The sequence below is a fragment of the Corvus hawaiiensis genome, chromosome Z (assembly GCF_020740725.1).
Source record: "Corvus hawaiiensis isolate bCorHaw1 chromosome Z, bCorHaw1.pri.cur, whole genome shotgun sequence".
In the NCBI taxonomy this organism is placed as follows: Eukaryota; Metazoa; Chordata; class Aves; order Passeriformes; family Corvidae; genus Corvus; species Corvus hawaiiensis.
In genome coordinates, this window is record NC_063255.1 from 13,946,682 (window position 1) to 13,961,786 (window position 15,105).

The 15,105-nt window shown below is 41.5% G+C and overlaps 1 protein-coding gene across 2 annotated transcripts in view; it reads left to right on the forward strand.

Moving 5' to 3' along the window:
- The window catches only part of ADAMTS12 (ADAM metallopeptidase with thrombospondin type 1 motif 12), a 159,050-nt gene that overhangs the window by 134,698 nt on the left and 9,247 nt on the right, over positions 1–15,105 (forward strand). For both annotated transcript variants that reach the window (XM_048291834.1, XM_048291833.1), the window contains exons 18-21: positions 2,397–2,607; positions 4,655–5,803; positions 11,772–11,924; positions 14,527–14,700. In XM_048291834.1, coding sequence (XP_048147791.1) covers positions 2,397–2,607; positions 4,655–5,803; positions 11,772–11,924; positions 14,527–14,700 — 1,687 coding nt within the window. The remainder of the gene's footprint in view (positions 1–2,396; positions 2,608–4,654; positions 5,804–11,771; positions 11,925–14,526; positions 14,701–15,105) is intronic.

The window sequence follows — 15,105 nt, forward strand, 5'->3', positions numbered from 1 at the left end:
ACCTGCACTGAGTGAGGAAGAAGTCTACAGACTGGCTGACTGTAATTTTATTTTGATCATAAAGATGGAATAGGATAAAATCTTAGTTCTGGGATTTTCTAACTGTGGAGCACCTGAGTTTTTGACTACTTCAACAGCTTTTAAAAAGTGTTTTGTGTGCAATAGTTAATCACACACCATTACTGCTGCTCAAGGTAGGTTCTGTAGTAAGGTCTGATAATTTATTACTTGGAGTTTGGTATTTCAACCTGCCAATTGCTAAACCCTCAGTCAGAGCCATTTGAAAATACCGAAGGGGAAGAGGTGTCAATTTAGCATATCTGTACCTTGAAATATGTAATCTGGTCCCATTAAAATTCCATTTGTGCCGAAATGTCAGCAGTTTACAGGATTATAGAAGAGATAAAATTGTAAAGAAGATGCAAGAGATGACAACAATCCTAAAATGGCTTGATTCAGGTTGTGATAATTTTTTTTTTATTATTTTTTTTTAAAATTCCTCTGTTCTGCTGAGGTGTACTTACTTGTTAGTTTTCCTCTGTTGTTTGCAGAAGCCTGGAAGAACAAGAAACAATCTGAAGGAAGGCCAGGAGGAGAAGAAAAATATTTTGGATGCTTTTTTTTATTTAATTGGTTCAGAGACCTTGCCATTGGGTTGTGATGGCATGGACTGCATTCTAGAGCAAAGCAGTCAGTGCCACAAAGGGCTTCTGGGGTAACTTAAAATGAAATAGTGTTTGTATAGATAACTAAACAAAAGAAGATAGGATTAGGTACCACAAAGAAGATCAGATGGTTGCATAAATAAACTGTATCATAGCTTGATTGCTCTGAGTCTTGGTTGTTTGGTGGGTTATTTTTTAATTGTTAGGAATAGGTACCAATGCCCTCCATATCAGCAGCAGCTCATTTGCAATGGAAGTAAAAATGAATTAAGGAACATGGAAACTACAGTGAGAATGGGAGAGGGATTGTCAAAAAAGACAAAGAAAGGAGTAAGAATTTATAAATCTGGATGTTGAACTTTGAGGTATTGATCAGATTAGGATTATTTTGTCTCTAAATTCATGGACCTTAAAAGGAAAAAAAACCAATAGAATGGCTTTGGTTGTAAGCCAAAATAAATTTTTTCTGCCTTTTTTTCTAGAAAGGTGTTTTCTAAATATATTCCTGCTTTGTTTTCATTATAAGGCTTTGTTGTGACCTCCTTGAAAACTCATGAACAAGTAAAGTCTAGGAGCTTTTGTGGCTTAGAGTTTAGAGCTGGGCCAGGTTTTGTATGCAGCAGCTTGAAGTTGTATTCTTACTTAGGGCACTCTTAACTGAAGGAAAAAGGCTTTTCTTTGATTCTTTCCCCCTTTTTTTCAACTATAAAGATAAATTTTTAGGCAAGTGTCACAGTTGATGCCAATACTTCTCAAACTGTAGAAAACCAGAAATTTTTGCTCCCCTTTCTTATAATGGAGGGCAGATATGCAGGTGCACAATCTGCTCATGGTCATCATGAGAAAAAGTAGTTGGATGATGCTGGGGAAAGGCTAAGGTGAACCAAATGTAAAGAGAAGAGCTCTTGTTGGTAAGGTGTTTTGCACTGGAAAATACTGCTCTGGAGGAAACAGTTACCCTTAATTTGGTGGAACATTGCATTTCACACTGTGGAAGAATGACTTTAATCATGGCAGAGACACATAAGGGGCTCATTTCTACTTTGTGAAGGAATGAAGAACAGAAAAGTCCAGCCTAGTGCAGATCTGGACACCACGCCCAGAGGGACAGCACTGCAGCACACTGTTCCCACACTGCTCACACAGAGCATAGCTCTGGGTAATCTGGGTTTGGGGTTCTGTGCCTCACTGCTTCCCCTAATGGGAACTGGCCTTGTGGAGGTAACCCTCATGGAGAGCCAGTTTGAGCACTTGTGCAGTACTGGCTGCATAGACATGGGCAAAGGGATGTTTTCCACCTCCATGCTGTCATTACAGACTCCCCACTGATTCTCATTTGTTAACTCTTCTGCACTGAGGTAGCCGTAAACAGAAGAACAGTGAGATAGAGTAAATAGATTACTTGCTTAAGTAGATTTGCTAGAAGTTCCTCTGATCTGGATTTGAAGGACTACCTACTCAGTGGATTCTTACACTTAATTGAAACATAAAGCTCAGTGTCTACTTCTGTCTGGAAACCCTGCCTACTTCTGTCTTCTCTCTTTCACTGACTGGCTGGTACTAGAGCACAGGATGGATGGGAGAGCTTGAGTGATCTGAACTTAATGTGAAGAACATATATCTGGGCCCAGATTTTAAATTACTGGCTTTTTTTCTTGCAGTCTCTGACCTTTTCCGTAATATGCTTATGGTGGGTTGTTTTCTGATGTTTCTCACCCTGCTGGTTTTCAGGTGGTGGGCAGGGGAATGGCAGAAATGTTCAACCACATGTGGCCCAACAGGCCAGAAGAAGAGAACTGTACTTTGCATCCAGACAGTGGGATCTGATGAGCAGGCACTGGATGTCATGGAATGCCAGCACCTGCTTAAACCAAAGACCCATCTGTCATGCAACAGAGATATTTTGTGCCCATCTGACTGGACAGTGAGCAACTGGACTGAGGTAAATTCATGTCAGCTGAAACACTGAACTTTCTGTGAAAATAACCTATTATAGCCAGTAGAGAGGACAAATGACCTGGTGTTTTGCCTTCTTAACTTTTTTTTAAATGTTTTTTGTTTGTTTGATGTGTTCACGCATCCTTTGTGCAGAAGAAAAAAGAGCAGGCCTGCTTTCAAAAGACTTCAGCAAGTATTGCATGTTAACTTGCTGAGCTTTTGGGACTGCAGAATGTAGTGTGCTTAGTGCTAAAGAGTCTGTGTGAGAGCCAGGCTGCTGTGGGCCAGACTGGGGGGAGGTTCTATGTCACATCTGTCAGTCAACAAAGAAGTGTTTTTACACTCTTTTTATTCATATTTCTTGCATTCGGGACTCTGGCTTTTTCCCCATAGCTTTGGGACCATATGGGAATTGTTCAGATCTGCACCAGGAGAGGTTCAGGCTGGACGTTGGGAAGCATTTCTCTACTGGGAGGGTGGTCAAGCACTCGAACAGGCTTCCTGGAGAGGTGTTTGATGCCCTCAGCCTGTCAGTGTGTAAGAGGGCATTTCTACAATGCCCTTAGAAGCATGCTTTGACTTTTTGTCAGCCGTGAAGTGCTCAGGCAGTTGGAGTAGGTGATCATTGACAGTCCTTCCAGCTGAAAATACTGTATTCCTATCTTTTTTGAAAACTCCTCTCTCATCTTTCTCCTAAGTCTTTTTTTTTTCACTTAGACTCACTGCCGTGAGAACAGAGTCACATAGTGAAATAATAAAATCTTGTGACTGTATTGGATTGGTTTATGCTGCTCACACACCATCATTACAGAATGTTGATTGTTTTTTTAATTGATTAACCCCCCTGTTTTAAACGCCTGTGAAAGAACAGAATGAGCTTACATGACTAGCAGTGCAATTATATAGGAATGGCACACTGCTGGTGCTCATGTGCCCTTGGATTATATTTACAACTTACTGACAAAAATACATTTTATACCTGGAGGAAGTGGAGGGAGAGAGCATAGGATGGGCTATTTCACCTGCACAAATGACAGGATGGTCAGGAGCTGATAAACTTACCTACTGTGAGGCTACTCTGCTTGCTTCCCTGCTCCTGTTGCTGTGGAGCTGATGTTATTTTACAGCTGTGAACAACAGAGTGCCCCAGCAACACAAGGTCACTGGTGTTTCTACTGCCCCATGACCCAGACTAGCTCTAAAATGAGTTAGATATGCATGGGGCATTAAAGTCCTGGCAAAAGGAGTGTTCATCACTTCATGTTGAGCACCTGGTTAGGCTCCCTTGCATTCGAGGAAGAATTCCTCCAGTAGGTTGTTTGTAACGTCTCCATTCCTACTCACCAGTCATCCAGCCTTAGTATCTCAAACCACAGAAGTGTGATTTTACAAAATCCTTAATGGAGTGACAGCTGCTGAAGGCATGGCTGTGCCTGTGGACCTGAGGATGAAAAACATCACAGAAAAGCTGGGTCTCCTTCCAGCACCTTTTATACACAGCAGTGCTGTCATTTAAATAGAAGCCAGGTTGGCTGATTACTTTCGGTAATCTTTAGTTGAGGAAAGACATGCTAGTAGCTCTGGTAGTACTAAGACTGAATGAAAAATCGGTTTCATAAAGTCAGCAAGGGTCTGTGAGCTGCATGGATCATCACAGCAGGTTTGTGGCACTGTGAGCAGCACTGGCCGTCAATGCTCAGGGTTTGATTCCAGGTTTTTAGTCTGTTTTTCATAAATCTGGTGGAAAAGGTACTGGCTAGATGACTTTGTGAGTCAATGAAGAAATAAAATCCTATCATACTATTTTGATATTTTGTCTTTATCATGTAGTCTTTTTTCACTACTATTTCCCTAAGGTGACGTTTACTTTGAAGAATTTGGAAAAAACTCCATGATAGCAGAACATCACTAGAATAAAGGGCTTGTTCTTCAGGAAAAGCTTTGTAATTGATTATTTGTCATGATGCTTCTTTATTATGAACAAGTGCCATCTGATACTTCTGTGCAGCAGAATGAAGAGGGGAGATACATTAATTCTATTTCATTTGCAGTGCACTGTCACCTGTGGAGGTGGAATAAGGACTCGTAATGTCACTTGTGCCAAAAATAATGATGAGCCATGTGATAGTTCCAAGAGACCAAACTCTAAAGCCCTGTGTGGTCTTCAGCAATGCCCTTCTGCTGGGAGATTTCTGATGCCCCCACAGGCACCCAGAAGAGGCAAGATCATAATCAGAAAAACAACTGCTGATCCTGAAAGGAGTCTTCCTCGCAGAATACCCAGACCAAACCCCAGGTTCCATACAACAACAAGAATACCCAAGCATGAAGGTGTAACTTCCTGTTTGCCTACGTCCTCTGGTTTGGGTAATGTGTCAGGAAAAGAGGGAGCAGCCAACAGGACATTACAAAATAATTTTGCTGGATCAACTGATGTTTACAACTACCCAATTGTTTCTACTGAAAATAGCTCATATCTAAATACTACTTCATGGCCTTTTCGTAACAGCTTAAATACTGAAATTATAAGGCATGCTGAGAGCACCTCTAAAAGTGAGCCAGTTTCTACTGTAGAGAGTGAGATGCAAAGAAGTGAGGACACTCCTGTTTCCTCTTTTACCAGTAGTCCAGGAATAACTTCCAGCTATGATTACTTAGCTGAAGAATCTGACAACACTGATGGGCCACTTGGAGTTGGCAAGAAACCAGTTGATCTCTTTTACAGCACAGAACTCAGTCCTGAAATTGGAACCAGAAGCACAACCTTGGACACTGCCTCTCCTGTCATTCAAAATGAGAGTGTGACTTCTCAGTCCCCACCAGCATCTCATCACCAAGACCCTTCTGTGCTCAATCCTGTTAGCAGAGCAGCACAAGGGCTGGCACTTCCAACAGCAGCAAACTATGTCAGTCTGCAAGTTGATATGCCTGCTCTAGAGGTAACTACCCCACAAGCAGTGGTTACAGAAATGCCCTCAGAGCTTGGTCATGCACCCAGAGACCAGACTGACAGCAGAGAAGAAATAAAGCTGCCTGACACCATAACTACCAGCACACAATCCACAGCTCCCAAGCATGCTCTGAAGAACCAAAGTGCAGCAGCTGAGGGTGTTTTAATGAATGTCACAGAAAACAACCGTGTAATAACATCCAGCAGTTTGTCCAGTGATGCCTACTGGATAGTAGGCAACTGGAGTGAGGTAGGTTATTTTTTGGTCGTAAGAAGTGGAGTGTGTGAACAGCTGTCTGAAACACTGCTCAAGAAGCGAAGCTTCTTAGTTTGTCACAATTATCTGAAATCAGTATCATACATATGAAATACTTATCACAAAAAAAGTGGTAACTTGGGATATCTAAGATTAGGTTGCTTACAGAGAATTAATATAGTCATCATGGGGTGTAGTGGTTTGGTCCAAAATATCCATCTATTACTTACTTATTTTCTTTCTGTGAGAGAGGAATTAGGAGAAAGCAAAGCAGGTACAAAACTTAAAAGAATATAAAGAAGTTTATTAACAGACCTAAAAGAAAGGGGGGAAAAAAAATCAGACTAAACCTTCAGAACACTTCTCCTCCCCCCACCTTTCTCCCTTCTCCGAGCACTGACAATGTAAAAAGACAACCCTTGAGATGTTCAGTCTGTTTACCACTTCTATAATAACCTTGTTCAGTTCACTTAGGGAGAGGAGTCCCTCTTACTCATGCTATGGAGGCATCTCCACAAGAAACAGTTCTCTCATGGCTTCAATGTCACAGCGAGACAGCCGCCCGGGTTGGTTCTCTGCTCACATGTGGAAGTCCCTTTCCCCAACTTACAGCTTTCCCCACAACTGTTTTCAAGGGTCCAATCTTGAGCTAATGGGGTACCATTTTAAGGTTGAGCTGTTCAGAAACAAAGGTTCTCTTCACCCATCTCTGGAAGCATCTTCATCTCTAGGAATAGAGGCTCTCCCCCTTCCCTGGGAGCAAAGGGTCCTCATCAAATTACAGCTACTGTCATTTGCTTATTTCAGCACAAGTACTTCTGCTCACAATTACAGTTTGAATGCTTCAACCCCCCATGCTTTCATGGAATTACAGTGGGTACTCTGATGTATCACAGTCCATCACCACCATAGCTTTACAACAAAATTTCAACTTCTGAGCTGGAAGCATCTCCTCTTTCTCCTCCCTCAGGGTTTCAGCTCTTCCTTCTTCACTGACTTTGGTGTCTTTATGGCATTGACTCGGGAGAGGATTCATGGCTGCAGTCTTCATCTGTTCTGGAGGAAACTGACAGCACTAAAAGGGTTAATCTCACCCGGGCCTTGCAGCTGGAGTTCGCTTATTGCTGTCGGCCACATGATCTTTGCCGCGCAGTGGGGCAGCGGCCTCAGACGAGCCCCAGCCGAACCAGGGGCTGCCTGCACAGAGCAGGGCTGGGGGGAGCCACGGATGGACGAGGGCCATGCCACGGCTGACCCAGCTGGGCTGAGCAAGGCCCGGCCCGGCCCTGCTGGGCCACCTGCAGGCCCCCCCCCCGCTACCTGTCCAAAAGCTGGAAGACAAGAGAAGCTTTCCCGGGTTCTGTTCGTTCTTAAATGTGGGTCACAGAGGTGTGTCAAGCTTCTTAAGTGGCTTAAAAAGTTGCCAATATTCAAACTAGCCAGTTGATAGGTTCTGTTAGGTCATAGAGGAAGCTGTAAGCACCTCTTTGCAAGAGAATCATTTCTGTGGCTGATGGAGCCCTCTAACAAAAAACCCAAACTCTACTAAACCATGACATGGGGCCTGGTCACATTTTACAAATTTCCACTGTAAAGTTTTATTTTTATGTAAAAATGGTTCTTTTTATGCTAATGGATTTTATATTCCTGAAATCATGATACCTAAAGTGAGAGATGTTGGTATCTGAACTAATCACCTCATTTTTTGATCACCTTTTTTACCAAGCTAAACAAGGTCAAATCTAAAAACCGCCTAGCCCTGATCTGCCTCTGTGTCTCAGTATTGATGAAGAAGGGTATCTAAGGTCTGTTTCTGTGTACCTGTTTACTCTTGGGTCTGCTGGGAATGATTCAAAATCACAGAAATGCAGAAATGCAGGGCCAAAAAGGACAGCATGGGATGACTAAGTGTATCCCATGTCAGTGGAGGCACATCTAGACCCCCGAGATCATGTTGGATGCAGACAGTGGGTAAGACCCCTGCTCTGTCACCATTGCATCAGCACTTGTTCAGGACATACACTGCTGATGGCAGTTTGAAATGTCATGTTGTGCCTTCCTGTGGCCAGGTGAGAATGGCCTTAGCTTCCCATGTTCTAGTGGCACATAAAGCATTCCCTCCTGCACATATCGCCCTGTAAGAGAAGACCTGTGTTTAGATCTGCTTGGGTGGAAGAGCCTACAAGAGAACATCAAGGAAAGGTTGTGGCCCCAAGCCCACCACAGCCTGAGCAAAGGCCTGCAATGCAGAGATGTTACCTTCTGTCCTAGTCATTTGTTATCCACCTTGAAATATTTTCCTTTTACATAGCCAGCATCTTCCATACTGAAAATGAAGATTCTCTTTTTCATATGCAGGCTGTGGAGGACAATTATCTTCTTAATAACTCTTTTGGGGTCTGACTTCTAAATTCTTTTCAGATTTTCCTTGGGTTCTCTAAATATCTGGGGACTTTGTTGTTCTTGTCTGGTCTTGCTTCAGTATCATCATATATTTCTTTATCAGTGATGTTCATTGTGGCCCCAGCGGACACGTGGCATATAAAATGGAGTAGTTACTATAGTTTTATTTAATATCCTCTTTGTAAATGCAGAAATGAGATTTGTCTTGTTTTGCAACCTTCATGCTTTGATTTATTCAATTTGTGGTCCATTGTAAACCCTGGATCCCTTCTACAGTATTTCTAGATCAGCAGAAGTTCTCAGTTACATTTGGGAGCTACGTGTGTGTGTGTGTGTGTGTATATGTGTGTGTTTGTATTTATATTACTTATATTTATATTTATATTTATATGTACACACACATGCATGAGTGCATAAAAAGTTTTCCCTGAATGTAGCATTTTGTATCTATTTTTGTATTTCAGGCTACCACTTTCTTACAGTTTTTATTGTGAGGAGATGTCATCAAATCAGATTTCAACATTCCTTCCAACTCTCCTTACTTGTCATCATCTTCAAATGTCTTAAGTGCATACTGTCTTTCCTCATTCAGTTAGTTGATGAAAATGCTGAAGAGAGCCTGGTTTTGGACAGAGCCCTGCAGAATCATGTTTGAAATGTCTGTTCATTTTGACACTGAACCACTGAGAACCACTTTATCACAGTTTTTCAGTTAGTTGAACACCAATATTGTAATTATTTCACCTAGACTGTATTTCCACCATTTGCTAAAATAATGCTTTGTGCAATCATGTAAAAATGCATCATACCAGCCAGCTCCTTATTTTCATTAAGCCATGTCCCCCTGTCAGAGAAGGATTAGACTCAATTGAGTTATTTCTTCTAGATAGGTCCATGTGGGCTTTTCTGTTGCTTTATCATCTTTGTCAGTATTTGCCATTTTGATCTTGATTGTTTAATAATTTGGTTTTTATCTTCCTGTGAAGTCAGCTTGGTGAAGCATTCCATTAGACCATAGATAGGACTTTTTATTTTCCTGGAGATAAACAGAAAGATTTTCTTATCGAGTCTGCTGGGACTTCTCCAATTTATTATAAAAATTAATTCTCAACTGTTAAAAGATTATTGAAGAACACTTGAATGAATGTAGAGATAAGGTTAATACATTTGATTTCACAGAACTGATGAAGTCAATTTGATGATACTTAATAAATCTAACTTTGTTGTCCTTTAATGATTTAGTCATCTTTTGCTATTCTCATTCAAGATATTGTTACTTGTTAAAATAAACTTTATGGGAAGTGTGGCACATTTAACTTATTTTTTCCAATTTGAAGAAGTGATGAAAAAGAGAATTTGTGGAGCCTCAGTCCTTGGAGATATTCTGAAGCCATCTGGACATGGTTCTGGGCAACTGCCTCTAGGTGGCCCTGCTTCAGGAAAAGTCCTTTCCAGTTCCAACCATTCTGTGGTTCTATTAGTAAGGTCAGCTATTCTCTTTCTCATTAAATAAAAGTTACCTATTTCACACACACACCTTGAGTCTAACATTCACAGAACCTTTTCTTTTTGTTCACTACTTTTACTTACTTTTCAATGTACAGTTTTGTGACTTGTTTTTGTTCTTTCTGTGTACTCGTCCTCAGTAAAACTTTGAGCTTGTTTTTAGAAGACATCTCTCCATTTCAAGACCACTGCATCTACCTGGGTACCACCACTTGGTATTGCTACACTCTTTCTCTTTTAGTAGCTGCCAATATTCTGACATTGCTTTGCTCTGTAGGAGATGTCCATACTAGTAAATAAATAGTTCCAAGAACAGTGATCGTCACTGGATGGAAAGGTGTGACCTGTCCCATAACAGGGCTGGCAAGTGCCCCCTCAAGGAAGACCACTAATTTCAGTAGGGCAAAACAGTGCCCAGTTACACCAGTGCCTGTCTATAACTTTTACTTCCTTTCCTACTAGTTTCCCGGGCCATTCTGGGCTTTCACTTTTCCCTTTCTAAGAGCTTTCTGGATACCAGAGATACTTCATTACCACCAGATCAGCTCATTCTATTAGCACCTCTGCTATTGGTCATGTAAAGTCACCTGCACTTTCCCTCTTCTGGGATCGACATCTGCTGTGCCAAGAGGAAATCTTGGTTCCCAAATGACAAAAGGGAAAAGCAGTATGTCTTCAGAAACTTACTTAGCATCAAACGAGAGTCAAGAAAGCTAAGGCTTTATCCTCAAACCGTTTGCAGTATCCTGCCTTTCTCTCTTGACCCTGTGTTTGCACACAGCAGGGTTTGAAAGAGTCCTGCTGTTCCACCTTCCTCAGACAAGAACATAAAGCTTTCTCAGTGTGATCTGCCCAGCATCATCCGTGGAGCTGTCTTTGGTCTTCTCACATGTGCTCAGAATGTGGCGTTGGTCAAAGACTAAGCAACCTTTCAGTAAAGTCTTGGTGTTGTCTGACTGGTGCTGGGGAAGGCATCAACCCATCAGAAAGCAGGACAAGGGTAGTCCATCCTCTCAGTCAGAAAAATTGTTTTGGAAAGGTGTGTCACTAGGCATGCAGTTTCCTTTAACAGGACCTTTGTGGCCTCTTGGATACGTGTCTCAGGACTCTCCATGTCTTCAGTGTTGATTTTTTTTTTTTCCTGTATTAGCTTCAGCTTAAGTTTCCTTATTTTTCCAAGGACACTTACTCAGCTTTCCATATTTAACTTTCCCACTTCCTCACAGGGAGTTCAAACCCCACAATAGCATTTGCATTCTTCATTGTTATGTTGACTTAATCCAAGATTATTTATGCTGTTTCCCGTGCCAGCTAAAGACTGCTTAGTGTGTGTTGGGTTTGGCTCTATGGGTGTAGTTCGCTGTCCCACCCTTTCTGAGGCAGAAAAAGGTAAATGGGCGTCTCCAACCACTTTCCACCCCTTCCTGCTTCAGAATACAATGACAGTGTTCGGGTTTTTTTGTGAGGAGTGTGCACTCTTGGGATATGGACTGGAATAATCAATATTCTCTTTCCTCAGACACTAAAATCCTCCCAAATGTTGAAAACACTCAGCCACTTTCTGAATTAATAATTTAGAGAAACATTTTCCTGTGTAGTTTTCCCAAGATTCTCATGCATTTATTTAAGATTTTCAGCATCATGCACTCAATTAACTGACCATCTCATCAGCAGTATGAGGTAGTATGAGGGGTAGAGAGGGCACAATGCTGAAAATTGGATGCAATTACATTTTATATGGGATCCCCAAAGATAAAAGAAGAAAACAGTGGGACAGCTGGTACAGATTTAGAATGTCTCAGTAAGCAGGAGTTTGCCAAAGAAAAGAAGTGTGTAGTATAAATCAGGATCGATATTGTCTTAAGAAACCAAAAGAAAGCCCTTCTTCAGAATACTAAGTAAAATTTAGGTGAATCTGAAGTCTTCTTTTGAGTATCTCAGATAACATATGTCATCTAAAATGGCTCTAGATATATATAAGTTCCAGGATTGTTCCCAGAATGATGTACTAATTTTGAGTTTGCCCCTGGGCTTTTCTCTTGCCCTTGTGCAGTGCTCTACAACCTGTGGAATGGGGGCTTTCTGGAGACACGTGGAGTGCAGCAGCAGGAATACATCTCACTGTCAGGACATGAAAAAGCCTGATCCTGCAAGGAGATGTTATCTCCGCCCATGTGCTAGCTGGAAAACAGGAAATTGGAGCAAGGTAACTTCATTCAGAGCTGTGTGTGAACAGTAAGCTTGCAAATTTCAGTGAGTGTGAAATTCCACATACTTCATTTTTAAAACAATTATTTACTCAGTGAATGCATACATGATTCCCAGTTGACTATTCAGCACTAATTTGCCTATTTCCTGACCAAGTTATATCTGGAAATACATCTGCTGTGAATTTTGTTCTTCCTGTGGTGGGTTGTGCTCATTAACTCTTGCCAAAGCAAGAGCCAAAGCAGGACTCACTGTTCATGCTCTATGGAGAGGGCAAAGCTGTACATAGTTGCTTGTGGCATCTTTTTAATCTCTGCCTCTAGGGGCATAGCCTAATTTTAAGAAGCAGTGGGAATTTGGAAGAGGGAGTTGTCGTGTTCCTATTCACCCTTGTCACCATGTACTATCTCTTATACCATATGGTCTGTTTCCCATCCACGTAACCTCTAAGTTTTACATTAAATAAAAAAACCAAAAAACAACAACAATGAAACAAAACAACAAACAAAAAACCAAACAACAACCAAAGAAAAAAGCCAAAAAAACTAAAAGCAAATTGTACTGGGGAGAATGCCTGCTATGTACAGGGTTCTGTTTGGTCCTAGTTTTGTACCCATGGCCTGGTCAAGGGACAGAAGAGTGTCCAGGCGGCTAAGTGGAACCCAAAGAATTGTGCTTGAGTTCCATCTTGGTATTTTAAGCTGTGTGAAGAGCACCTGGAAGGACTTTGGTGACTTCTTGAAGCTTATTACATTTTGTCTTCATGCAGTCTAAAAATAGAGTTTCAAACCACAGGTTACTTTTCAAGACTACAAAGAGATAAACTAAAAAATTCTGGTTTAAATATTGTTGATTTAATAAGGAAAAAGATAGGTGTGTCAAACTTTCTCAGTACAGATCATTTCTGTGGACAATGTTGTTGCCATTGGGCTAGAGGGCAGATTGATAGAAATAAAAGGTTATAGTTACAAAACCTGTGGTATTATTGAGCTCTTTGATGTAAAATTGATTTGTACAGGAATTACATGCCTGTTTAGAAAGTTCAGGAAAGGCCAAGGCTTTATATAACTACATTTAAGCCTTCGAAATTAATTTTAAAAGATGCATAGACATCCTGCCCTCGCAGCTGCAGTAGGGCAATTTCACCTTCACTTTTTCTTCATAGATGTCATTGCTCTAGCAACAAGTGAATGATGTTCATGTCACAAAAAATAGCTAGCAATCAGGTTTAGTGACAAAATATTACAGAAGCAAATTTTAAAAAATGTCGGTCCAGTTATGAAACAAGTTTGAGGCAAGAGGCTTCTCCTATCAGATTTGTGTTACCCTCCTTATTTTCCATCAAGTGAACTATACAAACCTAATTACAATTTCCTATAAAATTGACTAAATTCTGCTTGCTTTACAAGTGGCAATTGTATTTTGTTACTCATTTCAAATATTTTTAAGGGACCTTATCACGGCAAGATGGCTGGGTTCCCTGCTTGTGTAGTAGAGCTTTTTCTGCTCCTTTACTTTTACCTAATTTTTCCCCTCTCCTAAAAGAAAGGTGCCTCAGACTAAGTCTTAGCATCTGAGTTTAATGACAGATATAATTTGTATATATTTTGAGGCTGTTGTTCTCAGTTTCTTACACAGTCACTTCCGTCCACTGTTTCTATCCAGACAGACAGAAACCTGTCCTGTGGACAAGAGTAAGGATTCCCTTTCCATCCATTCTTCATCTCCTAGGAGAAGTATTGTATTCAGGTTCCTTGCTCAACTAAGGATGCTTATTTGTGCAAAGGAGAACAGAATCAGTTGCTATTGCATCATAGTGGTAAAAGAGGAAAGCTAATCTGAGATCATTCAACTGGTGCAGTTGGAACTGGCTTTAATTCTAAGTGAAGACAAAATACGTATTTTTCCTTATCCCTGAGATAGCAAATTCAGTTCTTCCAGAGCAGGAAAGGTCCTGAGCCTTGGTGCCTGGGGACAGGACCTGGTGATGCTGCATGAGGCCTTGGAAGAAGCTCTGGCTAGAAATTGGAGACTGGAAGGGCTCACTTAGCTCCTCAGCAGAGCCCCAAGCTGAGCAGTGACTTCACAGGCTGTGAGTGAGGCTTAGGGTGCCTCTCTCCTCCCTCCCATTCTCTCAAACTCAGGCTGCTCTTGGGGTGTGGATCCTCCTGGTGCCATGGAGGTGCAAGGAAGGCGAGGGTGGGAACTGCTACTCATTCCCTTCCTCCCTCCGAAGCAACTAAGGAACTGACAATATCCCTGCATACAGAACCCGGTTTTTTTGTATTTATTGCATTATGACTCTTTCACTATGACATTTTTGGAAATAGCTGGCAAGATTTCCCAATTAAATATGTATCCATATTATTAACAGCCATAGCAGTGTAGGAGGGGAAGTACTTACACAGCATGTTCTGGGCTGCTGTAAGGAAAACCACAGTGTTTAAGCCTCACAACAGATTGCTGTTATGGTAAACTGGAAATTCCCTCTGTTCAGGATGCTCAAAGCTCAGGCTGTCCTCCTCCTCTGTGACTGGGGCAGGTACAGCCCCTCAGTGGAGCATCATGTGGAGATGTGCCTCTCTCTGTTTTGTGTACAGTGCTCTGTGAACTGCAGCAGAGGCTTCAAGACCCGAGACGTTCACTGCATTGATGTTCGGGAAAAGCGGCTTCTCAGGCCTTTCCACTGCCAGTTACTCAGCTATAAACCACAATTCAACACTAGCTGTAACACAGAGCCTTGCTTGCAATGGCGTGTGGAGCCCTGGAGTGAGGTACTGCTCTTTAAAAGAAACTTTGGGAACCAGCAATTTCCTTTCAGGTAACAAGCAGCTGTTAGATCCCATGCTGTCAGGTAAACTTCTGCTCCAAGGAACACGCAGCTGGTGAGTGCCACTCTGCAGTTCTTGTGTATGGCTACAGCAAAAAATAGCTGTTCATAAAATACAGGTGTTCATAAGGCTTCACAGAATCATTCTTAGAATTGCACGTGATTTACAGCTGGAGTTGTAAATTACTGTATCTTGAAAGAGAGAAGCAGATGACCTGGAAGAAAATTTTTTTTAGCTATCCTATTGGATCAGTAAATGTGGTTCATTTAGATGAACCCTTTTTGCTGCCATTTTAATGTTGCTTTCTCATTATGGTGAATTTAGGATTTTCATTTACACTTTTGGACT